The sequence below is a fragment of the Solanum pennellii genome, chromosome 10, assembly GCF_001406875.1.
Source record: "Solanum pennellii chromosome 10, SPENNV200".
In the NCBI taxonomy this organism is placed as follows: Eukaryota; Viridiplantae; Streptophyta; class Magnoliopsida; order Solanales; family Solanaceae; genus Solanum; species Solanum pennellii.
In genome coordinates, this window is record NC_028646.1 from 3,364,221 (window position 1) to 3,378,189 (window position 13,969).

A 13,969-nucleotide genomic window follows, 5' to 3' on the forward strand; every position below is an offset into this window, starting at 1 on the left:
AAAATATTTCCTTTACTCTTTGAAGATAATACATTGAGTTAAACAAAATTTTCTAAAACATAACATGAGAAAATTGGAAAATCCTCGTACCAAACACACAAATCTTTTTCAATAGTACAAGGGCAATTTTGGGTTGTTTTTTTTTAAATTGACGATAATACCCCTACAACTCTATCTATGAATTGACAAAATCAACCTCTTTTTCAGGGGCAATGAGGTGTAGGGAGTACCAAATACCCAAATTAGGGCCAAATTGGGAAGACACTGAAATCGCAGGCAGTATATAAAAGAAGTCGAAAGAGCATTTTTGTGTGTGTGTAAATTTCACTGTAATTGTTGAGATTTAGCTTCTTCGCCTTCAAACTCTCTCCTCCTAAAGAAGCAGAAACACAACACAGATAAGCAAAAAACTTGTCTAATTTTGGGTATGCAAATCCCCCCAATACTCATATATTCTTCTTCTTCTTCTACTACTCATATACATATACATATAATGTCTTCTTCTCACATTCTCTATTTCTGCCATTTATCATTTGAGCCCATACTCATACAAGGTTTTTTCCTTTTGCCCTTTATCAATTTTTAACATCTATATGTTTTTATATTGAATTACCGGTTCAGAATCTTCAATTTTGTATATAAAACACTGGTAGATGTGTACGGACTTATCTATGTTTGTGTTAGGGTTTTGTTACTCAGTAGTTTATCTGGGTGCATTTGTTTTTTTGAGCTCTGGGATTTCAAGTTTCTCTCTTTTTTTCGGATCTTTGATTTGGGTCATTCTTAAAGGGTGACTGAATTTTCAGTAAGGTAATTTTTTGATGAACCCCCTTGTGGTGTCTTGGCTTCGACCCTGGTTGTTCTGTTTACCATTGTTGAAAGGAAAAAAAATGGATTTTTGTCTTGGGGGGTCGTGTTTTTATTGTTTTAGCTTTGATTTGAGCTCCTCAGATGTCTGAATTGTTGTTCATAGTTATATGGTGGTAGTAAAATTGGTTGAGTTAAGTGAAGAGGTTTTGTTTTTTTTATAGGCATATTGAGCATTTGATTATTTTGTTGATTTTTGAGCTCTGGGTTTTCAAAATTTATCTTTTTTACGGATGTTTGATTTCTAAGATTTTGTTTTTCTGTTGATTTTAACTCCTCAGATACCTGAATTGTTATATGAGTTCATAGTTCTGTATTGGTTCTAAAATTGGTTGAGTCCACTGAAGAGCTTTTGTCCTTCTATAGGCATTTTGAGTACTTAATTATTTTAACACTCGATAGACAAGTGGTGAAAGTTATCTTAACCTTTTAAGGAAGTGTCTTGCTATTTTCTATGCATTTTTATCTTTTGGTCTATTGATAACAGTGTATTTTCTTTCTTATGACCTAAAGTTTCATTTCTCCATCGTTTACTACTTCATCTTATATTTATGCCACCATGGGCAAATGAATTGGGCTTCGAAAGATGGAAAAGGAAGAAAGTGGTAGAAGTAGTGTTTCTATAAGTTTGAAATGGGTTGCACATTTGTTGATTTTGTATTTTTGTCTCCCTGAATATATTGAAATATTACATGTGTTCCCTTCTTGGTGCACAACAGGAGAAAGTACTGAACCTCCTTCATTACTTGCATGTCCATAGGGTGTACTTGTTCTTTTAAAGAAAAATATGATTATGCCAACCTTTTGACATATAGCTAACCCAAAGTAATTTGGGTGTGAAACAGTTGATGACTAATTGGTTGATTGATTGATGTATATACGTCAACAGGAAAAAAGCTAACATAAATGTGGTCTGCAGGCCTGCTTATTTGTTGTATGAGAAAATCTGCAACACGAAACAGTCATGGCAGAGAATACTGAAATTGATGACCGTGTGGATCTTGACGATGAAAATTACTCTGAGGAAGAGGAAGATGCAGATGCAGAACTGATAGAAGATGAAGGAGCTGGAGAAGTCGGTGATGAAAATGGCGAAGAACAATCGTATGATTCTGGAGGTGGAGACAGTGGGAGAGAGCAGTCTCCAGAGGCAGATATGGGTGATGTTTCGGAGCCTGCTGCAGATGAAGAAAAGCCTAGTGCTTCTCTTTCTGAAGAGGAACAAAAAGAGCATGCTGAACTTCTAGCTCTCCCTCCACATGGGTCTGAGGTTTTTATTGGTGGTATTCCTCGAGATGTTTCTGAAGAAGACTTGAGGGATCTCTGTGAACCACTCGGTGAAATACATGAGGTAGTTCCAATTACTACCCTGGAAGTAATGTGAAAGTTTTGCAAGAGGCATATGTTTGTGACATACTTCAATTGTTTGCTTTTCCCTGATTATGGCATCGTCTCATATCTTGGCAGGTCAGAGTCATGAGAAATAGGGATACTGGTGAAAGCAAGGGTTTTGCCTTTGTAGCATTCAAAACAAAAGATGAGGCACAAAAGACTATTGAAGAATTGCATAACAAAGAATATAAGGTGATTTCTGCATCCTCACTTGGCTTTATTGATCATTTTTTTCTATAACTCTATCTTCTCTTTTAGTTTAAGTGGATAATTGTGTAATTTATTTGTTTTTGTGTTCATTATCAATCCAGGGAAAAACCTTAAGGTGTTCGCTGTCAGAAACTAAATACAGATTGTTCATTGGTAATGTACCAAAGAGCTGGTCTGATGATGACTTCAGAAAAGTCATTGATGGGACTGGTCCTGGTGCAGAATTAATAGAACTCATAAAGGTGTGTATTGATGTCCTAAACACTTACATAAATAGCTGTAGCTCCATAATTGGCATCTCATGGAGAATTATAAACTTCTAATATTTGACTGAAGGATCCTCAAAACCCAGCACGTAATAGGGGTTTTGCTTTTGTTGAATATTACAATAATGCCTGTGCGGATTACTCTCGGAGAAAAATGGTAAGTACAAACTTTAAGCTGGAGGGAAATTCACCAACTGTCACCTGGGCTGATCCGAAGATTACACCTGATCATTCTTCTGCCGCTGCTCAGGTAAAATCCATATATCTCACAGTTACTTGAGTAGCTTTTATGAAAAATACTCTTGATATGTTGTTTCTCCAAGTGTCAAATGTCACATGCTTGGTGTTTGATTTGTTACTATGAACCCTTACCAACAGCAGAATGAGCAGTCCATAATTCTTTTTTTTTTTCAGTTGTGGCCTTGTTGGCTTGACTGCAGTATGCTACCTGTCCTACCCCCCCCCTCCCCCTGTATTTCCAGAAAATTGCTTTCATCTTCTTATTTTTCTTTTTATTGGGTTCAAGTCAAACTTCTTTTCTTTGTTTGCTGCATGTGGGTGTGGCTAGGAGTGAGAAGGGGAATGCGGCTGGTATTTAAGGCACAATAGATAAACATGACCCTTAACTTGGTGTCAATTGGCAACTATGACCTTTAACTTTGGGTGTGCACAAGTAGACACTTAAACTTTTATAAAATTGAGCAAATGGCTACATGGCACCCTACATGTCAATTTTGTATCCTACATGGCATCTACGTGTATTATGCCATGTTGGACACTTGTGTCCATTTGCTCAATTTCATACAAGTTTAAGTGCCTACTTGTGCACACCCAAAGTTAAAGATCATAGTTGCCAATTGATGCCAAGTTAAGGTTCATGTTTATGTATTATGCTTATTTTTAATGTGCATAAAACTTCTGAACTTATTTTTATTAAATGTTTGAGTTGCATTAGATACTATTGAGTCAGAAAACTGTGATGGTAGCTCAAACTTATTGGTTTTCTGGGTGTGCTGTAAACATAGGTGGGGCAGAGTTGTGGTGGGTAGCTTTACTGCCAAAATCATAGTGTATATGATCTGTTGAGAACTAAAACTCGTAAACCTAGTGCCATGCCAAAGATACTCTTAAATGATTATGGAAAAGTGGAGTAGCAGAATTAATGGAAGAACAAGTAAATAATCACAAAATAAAATAGATGAAGGTGTAGAAATAGAAGTTAGATTAATCACAAAATAAAATAGATGAAGGTGTAGAAATAGAAGTTTGATACAAAATTGAATTCAATAGGCAATAATTGGCAAAAAAGCCTTTCAATTGGGAAATTTCAATTCAGCACCAACAGCATTTGAATCTCCCAAGAGGCAATCAAGTCAAGCAGCACCCAATGAGGGTTTGGAAGTTGAGTAAGGATACAATCTATATTCATCAAAGGCTAGGTAAGAAGGAAGAACTAACTATTTATACTATGGGTTATATTGGTCTATAATAAGTACCCAAATTAAGCTAGCTAAGAAGGAAGAACAACCTTGGGAAACAGTTTATACTATGGGTTACATTGGCCGTAAATAAGTACCCAAATTAACGTTGAAAGTAGGACTAAGAATAGCTCATCCTAGGATTCAATTCTGCTGGTTTGGAATGCAAAGTGCAGGAGGCGCTTTTGGTCCGAGTGTTCACTGACAAAAAATGCTGCCTATTTTGTGGGGGCGTGCTTTTGGGGGTGGAATGCATTGCCGCCATGCTGTTGCCAAAAACATCGGTGCAAAGTTGAGGGGACTTTTGACGCCATTCTTGACTCTTGGCCTTCTGTACACCTGTTCTCTTGAATTAAGCCTTTGACCAGCTTCCTTGAGCACTAATTAGGTCATATTGTATGCTTCCATAGGCTCCTCCCGTGGCTCTTCTATGCATCCAGCCTTTTCAAAGTGTGTTAAAAGTCCTCAAATTCTTGTTGGGTGTCTTTGCGGGACTTGGTGTTGGGCTAGGTACTTTTTGTACATCATCAAGGTAGTGCCTGCAAGCTGGCATGGTCACTACTATTACATCTTAATAGAAAAGGATTAGTCGTAATGAGCTAAATCACATGGTTGGTAGATGGACAATATGGAAAGAGGAATGACATATGTTTTGAAAACAGGAGCATCAATGTGCAGGAGATTAGAACTTCAATGTTTTTTGTTGTTCTGCTTTTGGTGTACGGATTTTTATTTTAATGAGACTGAGTCAATTCTAGATGTTTTAGGGTCCACGTAGAGTTGGGATTGTTTTTTTCTGAAGTTTTTTTTCCCTCTGTTGTATATATGGTTCTTCCAGCAGTACTAATATCAGTACAGATGTTACCAGTTTTAAAAAATAAATCCACATTTGATATGGTGTTAGGTTACTTGTTGTATTATCCAGTCTGATACAAATCAATTGTCTGAATCTGATTGAAGATCCACCAGTGCAAAACAATGAAATCTTTTCTATCAGTTAGTTTTATTAAGCGACAAAGCTACGCAAAGTGAGGGGTCACCACTTCATGGGTGAAACTATGCAATTTAGATAAATATGCGCTCAAAAGAATTACATGCGAAGTGATTCCGACGAGGAATCCGGTTATGAATCCCATCTTTGATGAGTTGGATTATTCTTGACATTATTGTAAATAAGCATTGAAATTAGTATTTTTGTTGTTATTGGATTGTTATATTACTAAAGTCATATATGTACCATATTTTTTTATTTTCTGTATATAGTAGTCCGGCCCTTCCCCAGACCTCGCATGGTGTGATCTTAGGGCCTTTACCCTTTTTATTGTTTATTTCCAGTAAATAGTGCTCTTCACACAATGAACCATGCTCATCACTTCTTGCTTTCTGCTTCAAATCCTATGGGACCTTATTTTTGCTTCTTTGTGCTTTGCGCTATTAGAAAGACTTATTTCAGCCTGTTTCTGCTAGTTTGCACATTGTATTACACATCTTCTGTTGGCTTTTGCAGGTCAAAGCACTCTATGTGAAGAACATTCCAGAAAACACTGCTACTGAACAATTGAAGGAATTGTTCCAACGCCATGGTGAAGTTACCAGAGTTGTTATGCCACCAGCCAAGGTTGGTGGTAAACGAGACTTTGGATTTGTCCATTATGCAGAAAGGTCAAGCGCTCTGAAAGCTGTCAAAGACACTGAAACATATGAAGTGAATGGTAATGTTTCTAGACATGTAAATACCAACTGGAACACATACATTGCATGAAGGAAAACTCAGGATCTACATCTGAGTGTTCCACTGGCCCCTCCTGTAAATCACTTCTCCCCTTCTCAACAAGGAAAATAACAAAAAGAAACTAAATAAATCACGAGATAGAGAGAGGAGGGGTGAGGTCTAGAACTGTCGGTGGTCCATATCTAATTCTTTTGATTCTTCAAGCTAGGATTAAAAAGCAAGTAACTCCTTTGAAGCCCCCCCCCCCCCCCCAAAAAAAAAAAAAAAAAAAGAAGGGTGGGGGTGTTTGTGCTGACGAAGAAAGTAGAAACAGATTGAAGTGGTTCGTCATTGTGAGGACATACCTAAAGTGATCGATGAGTAGAGATGAATGTACTTGTGATATGTGTTTTTTAGGAAGTCCTTGATCATCTGAGAATTTTCATTTGTATTATATGACGCTTCAAGGATCTATTTAGGAATATTTAGTACCAGCCGAGGCTTTTTGTTGAACAATTCCTAGTTTGCTATTATTGATATTTTCTTAGGATTTGCTAAATCCAGTTGGAAAATTTAGCAACGGAAGTTGGAACTCTTATTCCTATATACATAAACTGTACCGATGACATATTCTGTTATATCATAGATAGATTATGTCTTGAAGTAAGGAGGATATCATAAAGATATTACAAAGAAGAAACGCTCATAAGTGTTGTCAGGAGTGTGAGGCCTTTTTTGTTTTTGTGCTGAACTTGGGGTGAAAGCATTCCAGATACTATAGCCTGTATTTGGATCAACTCTCATCCTGTGTAATTATTTCTAGGACTTTGAGGAAGTAAGTCTAGAGTTTGAGCTGTACTACACTAAGGTCAGGTTACTTCACTTTGTCAGGAATCTGGTGCCTTTGTTTCTGAATCAAAGCAAACTGACCATCTGACTATAGCCAATTTTCACATCACCTCCTCTCATCCTCTATAATTTCTTTTCAAGATTTTGAAATTAAGTATTGCAGTTTGGGCTGAGCAAAAAGTACTTAGTCCAATTGTCATTGACATGCATTTCTTTTTTTCATCTGACTTTGGGGTGGGGTGTAAGCGATCTATATTCAGCTAATTTTTTATCAACTTTTATAACACTACAAATGTTTTATCTCAAGGGATTAAAACAGTTATTTTCAAATTTGGGACAATCAAACTATGATCAACCCGATCCCATTGTAATGGATGATGCCTGTTTTTTTCCTCAAATCAAACAGACTTTGGGGTGATTGCTCTAGATATTTCCCAGTTTTGGATCAACTCTCATCTGTGTATGCTCTTTTCCCTTTCAAGATCTTGAGACAGGTTCAATGCTTAGGGCTGTACTGAAACTAAAATCAACTCAGTTATCAGGAGTGTAATGTGTATTTCTGAATCCCGTGACAGTTATAGTTTTTTTTTTGGATCTAGTCATCCTGTGTAGATCTGTTTAAAGAATATGAACCTAGTTACGAAGTCTGAACTCTGGACTGTACCAACCTATACGATGATTAGTTCAACTAAAATCTAGATTAAAAAGGTACCTTACTCTTCCATCTCAAAGGAAGAAATTTCCATTACTCGGGTTTTGCAGCTCTTGCAAGATCAATTAATTTTTAGTTGAGCCTAAAATTGGTTCAACCTATCACACAAATACGACTTTGTCAAAATTCATTGTTAGGTCAATTGCACTCAACAAGGACCCAGGATCAAATGAAAGTAGTAGAAATATAGTCAAAAGTATCTGAATGAACTGAATGGATCAAGTGATGGTTGCCTATGATGTATCCTCTCTTCCAAGTAGAAATTCATACTACAAGTCAAACTTCCAACCAAAGAATCTTTTCATTTTTTGGTTAAGTATTGAGGATCTTATTGATGATAACCTGCAAAAAGAGAATGATGCTTGGGTAACAAAAGAATCTCCTTTTTTGGGGTATCTTCTTGAGTTTGAAACTTCTAAAAATTCCTCCTTTGCTTTCCCGAGCTAGACCTGATTTGAACGTCGCTCTTATGGTGTTTTCTTGTGGGGTCGTTTGCTCCATCAAATTCTGCTTCCCTCCTTGCCATCAAGTAGCTTTTGGTGCGCCAGTTAGGTTATTCTAATTTGTCTTTTCCAACTTAAGAAAAAGAATGCTTACCCAAATTTGTTTTTGAGAAGCCAGCCTCAAAGATGATTCAACCTACATTTTTATCAATTAATTAGAATTACTAACCTTGTGAAATATTCTTGAACCTCTCGTTACATTTGTGCTTTACTAGATGCCCTCAGTTGTTTTTCTTTCTTTTCATGCAAGACTCACTTTTTCTCTTTTGAGTATGAATGCTTTTATTTCATGGTATCATAGCATGACGTACCTATTATTATGTGTCCCAATGTTGAGCTGCATCTTATGTTGTTCATGCTCTAGTTGGCACACCTGAACAGGGTGAAGGGGGTTAAGTGGACCTACATTGCTTGTAGGACATGCAATCTATCTCCTTGTATGGTCATGGGTATTCCTCACCTCATGAGCTAGCTTTTGAGGTTGAGTTGGGCTATGGTCCATTTCTTATTAGATGCTTTGTTGCATTTAAACCACTAAAGGTAGGCATAGGGCAACTGTTATCATATTTTATTATGGAATATATCAAGTTTGTTCTGAGTTGAGTTGTTGCTAGCACTGTAGGTTACAAATATTAGACTCTATGAAAGAACATAAAAATTGGAGGACATGGCATCCTGCATCTTAGGGTTGAACTGGTGGCCAATGGGGTAGGAGGAGAATCATGAGGTGTTAGGTTCAAATAGGCAAAAACAAAAGGTGTTTTCTTACCATCCCCACCTTCGTGGGGAGTTATCTATACATGTAGTGGTCGGTGTTGGCAGGTACCGTTTGAATAGTTGAGGTGCATATACGTTGGTCCGGACACAAATGATTTGAATAAAGGCATCCTATCACTTTTACCTCAGGTCAAGTCTTCCTTAGTTTGAATGGTAAAAGCAGAAACTCTCCAAAATCATTGAAATACTAAAGCAAATATCATTCCACAATTGGGTTTAAATTCCTTGAGCTACTTTTTTTTTTTTTTGAAGGCATGTAATATGGTTAAAGATTGTGCTTTAGTATTTTAAATTATTAAGGATCCGTTTATGCATGAATATACTTTGATATTGCAAATTCTGGACTTCAGTATTTACAATACTAATTTGGGCATGAGTATTTGCAAATACACAACCTTTCAAGTGAATTATCGGGTGCCCATTCACAGTTTTTTTGAACTTTTTGAAACTCTTTTTACCAATGAAGTTTATGGCGGATTTTTTTTAGCAATGAAGTTTATGGCGGGACATGTTTCTACTTCCACAAACTTTTCTCTACTCTGATTGAATTGCTCTTTACTTTTCAACTTCTACTCGAATATTGTACAATGCCTAATGAAAGAGTTGGGTTGTTGGGTCTTGGTATGTTTCCTGCTGATAGGTTGCTGGCTTTGAAGAGTATTGTCATCGTTGTATTGATATGTGCTTCCGTAAATACTTTTAGTTTCTCTCTCCGAATTATAATCTAGAATTTCCCTGTGCATTTAGTTGTGTGATCTCCATTTAATTGGTCTAAAATGATGTAAAAGCATGGAGGGCTACATAACTTTTAAAGAATGGAAATACCACGAGCACGAGGTTAATTTTCCCAATATGAGGGAGCATTTTGTGCACATTAGCGTTGGGATTAAAATGCCATGCATCTTTGTTTAGTCCAGTGTTGTCACAATTCTGAAATTCACATTCATGCGTCGATGTATGATGCTTCTCTATTCAGAGGTTTAACTTTACCTAGCATGTTAGTCTATGATATTGCTGTATTTTAATCAATCTGTCTACAATTCCTCAGCTGAAACTTGTTGGGGGTCAGCTATATGAAATCCCTGTACCAAACTAGAATTGTACTTGTGTATTTCACTTGGCAAATAAGTTAAGTGGATGTGGATTGCAGGTCAGATGTTAGAAGTAGTTCTTGCAAAGCCTCAGACTGAAAAGAAGTTTGATGCAGCTAGTCCTCACAATACGATGCCACATCATAATTATATCCCCCATCCAGGCTATGGTGCATTTCCGATGAACCCGTATGCACCTCTAACTGCTGGTTATGGTGCTGCTGCTGCTGCCGCTGCCGCTGCGTTCCAACAAGTATTTTCTTTGTACTTCATGTCTTCATCATCGATTCTTCACTTTGTAATTGATCGTATTCATCTCATAGATTACTATTCTTCTGCAGCCTATGATATATGGTAGAGGACCGATGCCAACAGGTATGCAGATGGTGCCAATGGTTTTACCAGATGGTCAGATCGGCTATGTCCTGTAAGTTCCTATGAATATTAACATGTCGTAATTCTGAAATATCAGTTTAAAGTTTCTTTCATCACTACTGTAATTTTCAGTTTTTTGTATTACTGGAGACTGGATGATCACATTATAACTAGATGTTCATATAAATGTCAAAATGTTGTAGTTTTGATAATGCAAAACCTTTTAATGTTGTGATATTTCCCATACAGCCAGCAGCCAGGAGTTCAGGCACCACCTGTTCGGCCTCGTAGGAACGACAGGAACAATGGTGCTGGTGGACCACAAGGACGAGGAGGAGGATCCAGTGGTGGCGGAGATGATTCCAACCGTGGTAGACGTTATCGACCATATTAGAGTCGGTGTAATGTTGTACTTGCTACTTACATTGAACACCAGACGAGTAATCCAGGACAACTATTTCCTGTTTCCTCTTTATTTATAAAAAGGAAACTTAGTTAAGTAAAAGTTAGACCAATCTCAGCAACTTAATGCGCATTGTAACTAAACAAAACATAGATGTTATCTGCTTGACTAGTTCATAAATTGCTTTATCAGTTGTTGAGATGAACTGCTTAGAGTCACTTGTAGCTTCACTGTTCGTCGTAATCGTCCCAAACGCCTCGTAACTGCAATGACATGATGTTTGTGTTTGCTTGTTCAAATTTTGGATAGTTTAAGTGTCTATTTGCACACATTCAAAAAAAAAAACAACTAAACGGATATCACATTGTTGAAATTTTGAATAGTTCAAGTTCCATTTGCAAACTATAGTATCACTATAAGTATAAAATTAGAGGGAGTAATAAGCTAAAAACACAATAAAATTGTTTTTTTTAGTGTCTATGTTTAGTATTATTGTGCTATTCAAGCTATTGTATGTTCAAGTCTTCTTTCCAGTTCATCCAAACGAGTTCCCCAATCTTCTCTTATGCTCAATGGTTGAACAATTTTGCTACCGTAATCCGCCGTAGCTTCATCCTCTGCTGTTTGTTCACTCACTTTTCTACTACTACTTAACAGTGAACCATCTCTTCCATTTCTCTTTTTCTTCATTTTCCGTGCCGTTGCTTTTTCAAGTGCCTGCAATACGTCAAATCCGGTCAGTTTCTTCTCTTCATCCTTTAAATCTACTTGTACTTGTTCTTCTTCTGCTTGTTGTATGTTCGTTGTTTGTGATTTCTTCCAAAATCTCTGCTTCTGCTCTGCCGTATAACCTAAATGATTTGTTTGCGATTTCTTCTGAATTTGCTGCTTTTGCTCCGCCGTATATGCTAAATCGAGGTTTCTAAGCTGCGAGTAGAGCTGAAACTTCCTCGGAGCTCCGGCCGTAAGACAATTCGCCGCCGGTGTAGTGGTGGCGAATGGTGCCGGAGCGGCAAGTGAAAGGCTCATCGAGGCCCACATGATTTTTCTGGTTACAGTTTAGAGAGGGAGATTGGAGTATAATACAAATACAAATACAAATGGTGTGATTAGGTGTGTGGACCAGAATTATTTGGGCCTCAACCTTGTAAAAATGGTGTGGGCTAACCATTTCACCGGCATGTCATTGCAATATTCAATCGCTTCAATAACTCACATAGGTTAGCGATGTATTCGAGATATATCAAAGAGGAGATAGGATATTCGGTTACATAGTTGAGCAAAGTATCAGAGAGGGGAAGGATGTATCCGAGGGGTTAGAGATGTATTAACGAGAGAGAGGGAATTGTTGAATATATTTTTAAAATGATAGAAATTTTTAAAGATTATGATATAATAAGATGTGTATTTAGGTGATTTTTCCATTACAAATCACTAATTCAATAGATTACAACTTGATAGACTTGAAACAACTCAAAACTTCAAATCTTCCCCATACTTTAATGCTCATGATTTCTCTCTATTGCTTTAAAAATTAAAATGTTGGTAATCTTAAAGGAATACAAGACTTTCCTAAACTAATTTATATAATCCTAATATAACCATAATTTCTTTTCCAACAAGAGAATTGTAACCAATTCTACACAGAATAATAATTCAAGAAAATTAGAGTTCGTTTCTTACGAGACAAATATTTCACCAGTTTCATATTACTTGACTCATATTGAGACAAATATTTCGCCAGTTTCATATTACTTGACTCATATTGACCTGATACACCTCTTAAGAAACTTTCATTAAGAAATGCATTTTACTAAAGTAATCTGAGGTTCTGGATCTCTTAATTTGTCTAGTATTATGTTAAACATTCTTGTGTGTTCAACAATTCAAAGTCTACAATTGATGAAATGTGATCCATGGTCAAATTAAAACTAATTTAATTTCAAGTCTTCGGATTATTCGCTTTTCAATTTTCAAAGTAAGTATATAGGTTCATGACATACATAACTAAATAATTAATCATATTTGTCATTCGTGGATATATATATATATATATATATAGATAGATAGATAGATAGATAGATACTGACTTGAATGAACCTTAACACCTCTATGAAAGTAGTAAATTTCATTTATTTAAGAAGTAAAGAATGTGTAATTAATTGTCTTATATATAAGTGTGTGCGCCCATAATTTTTTATATTAAGTCGACTTGACAAATATAATTCTTTTTTTCATATGATATTTTGTATCTATTTAGTTCAAGAAAATTAAATGTTTGATTCTTTTTTTTTATCTATCATATATCTTATTTTTCTTTTTGACCGCCTCCATTAAGTAGTAAGATTTCATTTATTCAAGAATAAAATGCATATGTAATTGTCTTATATATAAGTGAGTGCGCCCATAATCTTTAATATAACATTGATTTGATAGCTAGATTTTTTTTGACGTTTTATATTCGTTTAATTCAAAAAAAGCTAAATATTCAATTTCTTGTTTTCTATCTCAATGTGTCTCATTTCCTTTTTGCCCTGCCTTTATCAAGTAGTAATATTTCATTTATTTAAGAAATAATAAAGGCATATGTAATATATATATATATATATATATATATATATATATATATATAAGGTGTGTGTCCATAATCTTTAATACTACATCGATTTGATAACTGAATATCTTTTCATTCGATAATTTATGTCGATTTTTTATTTTTTATCGGGACCATATGTATCATTTTCTTTTTCCTCGATCTGCCTCTATCATGTAGTAGGATTTCATTTATTCAAGAAGTAAATGAATATGTGATTGTCCTATATGTAAATGTGTGCTTGCACATAATCTTTAATACTACATTGATTTGATAGCTGGATTTATTTTCATTCGATGTTTTGTATCGATTTCTTGTTTTTTTATCTCTCATATGTATCCTTTTCTATTTCCTCTGCCTCTATCACGTAGTAGGATTTCATTTATTTAAGAAGTAAATGAATATGTAGTTGTCATATATATAAATGTGTGCGCCCATAATCTTTAATACTACATTAACTTGATGATTAAAATTCTTTTTTTTTCCATTCAATATAAGCTGTTCTGATATTTGGTTAATTCCAGAAAAAACTAAATATTTGGTTTCTTGCTTTCGATTTTCAATATGTCTCATTTTCTTTTTGTCCCACCTCTATCAACTAGTAAAGTTTCATTTATTTTAAAATTAAATGCATAGCTAATTGTCTTTGTTGAATGCCTTGAATCGGACCCGTTACAAACAGAAAGGACGGGGGTCTCGCTGCCCGGTCAGCGAGTCGGGGGGGCCAGGGGGGCGACGCGCC

General features: G+C 35.8%; 2 protein-coding genes across 3 annotated transcripts; one reads left to right on the plus strand and one right to left on the minus strand.

Annotated features, from left to right (window-relative positions):
- Window positions 1-219: 219 nt before the first annotated feature.
- Window positions 220-10,852, plus strand: LOC107002292 (heterogeneous nuclear ribonucleoprotein Q). 2 transcript variants are annotated; one of them, XM_015200249.1, is made up of 9 exons: window positions 220-425; window positions 1,787-2,218; window positions 2,335-2,451; window positions 2,571-2,711; window positions 2,806-2,985; window positions 5,721-5,925; window positions 9,916-10,109; window positions 10,198-10,283; window positions 10,481-10,852. In XM_015200249.1, exons 2-9 carry the CDS (start codon window positions 1,832-1,834, stop codon window positions 10,623-10,625), a joined length of 1,455 nt encoding a protein of 484 aa, XP_015055735.1. In that variant the 5' UTR covers window positions 220-425; window positions 1,787-1,831; the 3' UTR covers window positions 10,626-10,852. The 2 variants fall into 2 exon arrangements, with proteins under 2 accessions (XP_015055735.1, XP_015055736.1); XM_015200250.2 differs by having other exon boundaries at window positions 228-554.
- Window positions 10,853-10,983: 131 nt separating this feature from the next.
- Window positions 10,984-11,771, minus strand: LOC107002293. Its single transcript, XM_015200251.2, has one exon. It carries the CDS (start codon window positions 11,673-11,675, stop codon window positions 11,136-11,138), a length of 540 nt encoding a protein of 179 aa, XP_015055737.1. The 5' UTR covers window positions 11,676-11,771; the 3' UTR covers window positions 10,984-11,135.
- Window positions 11,772-13,969: the final 2,198 nt, after the last annotated feature.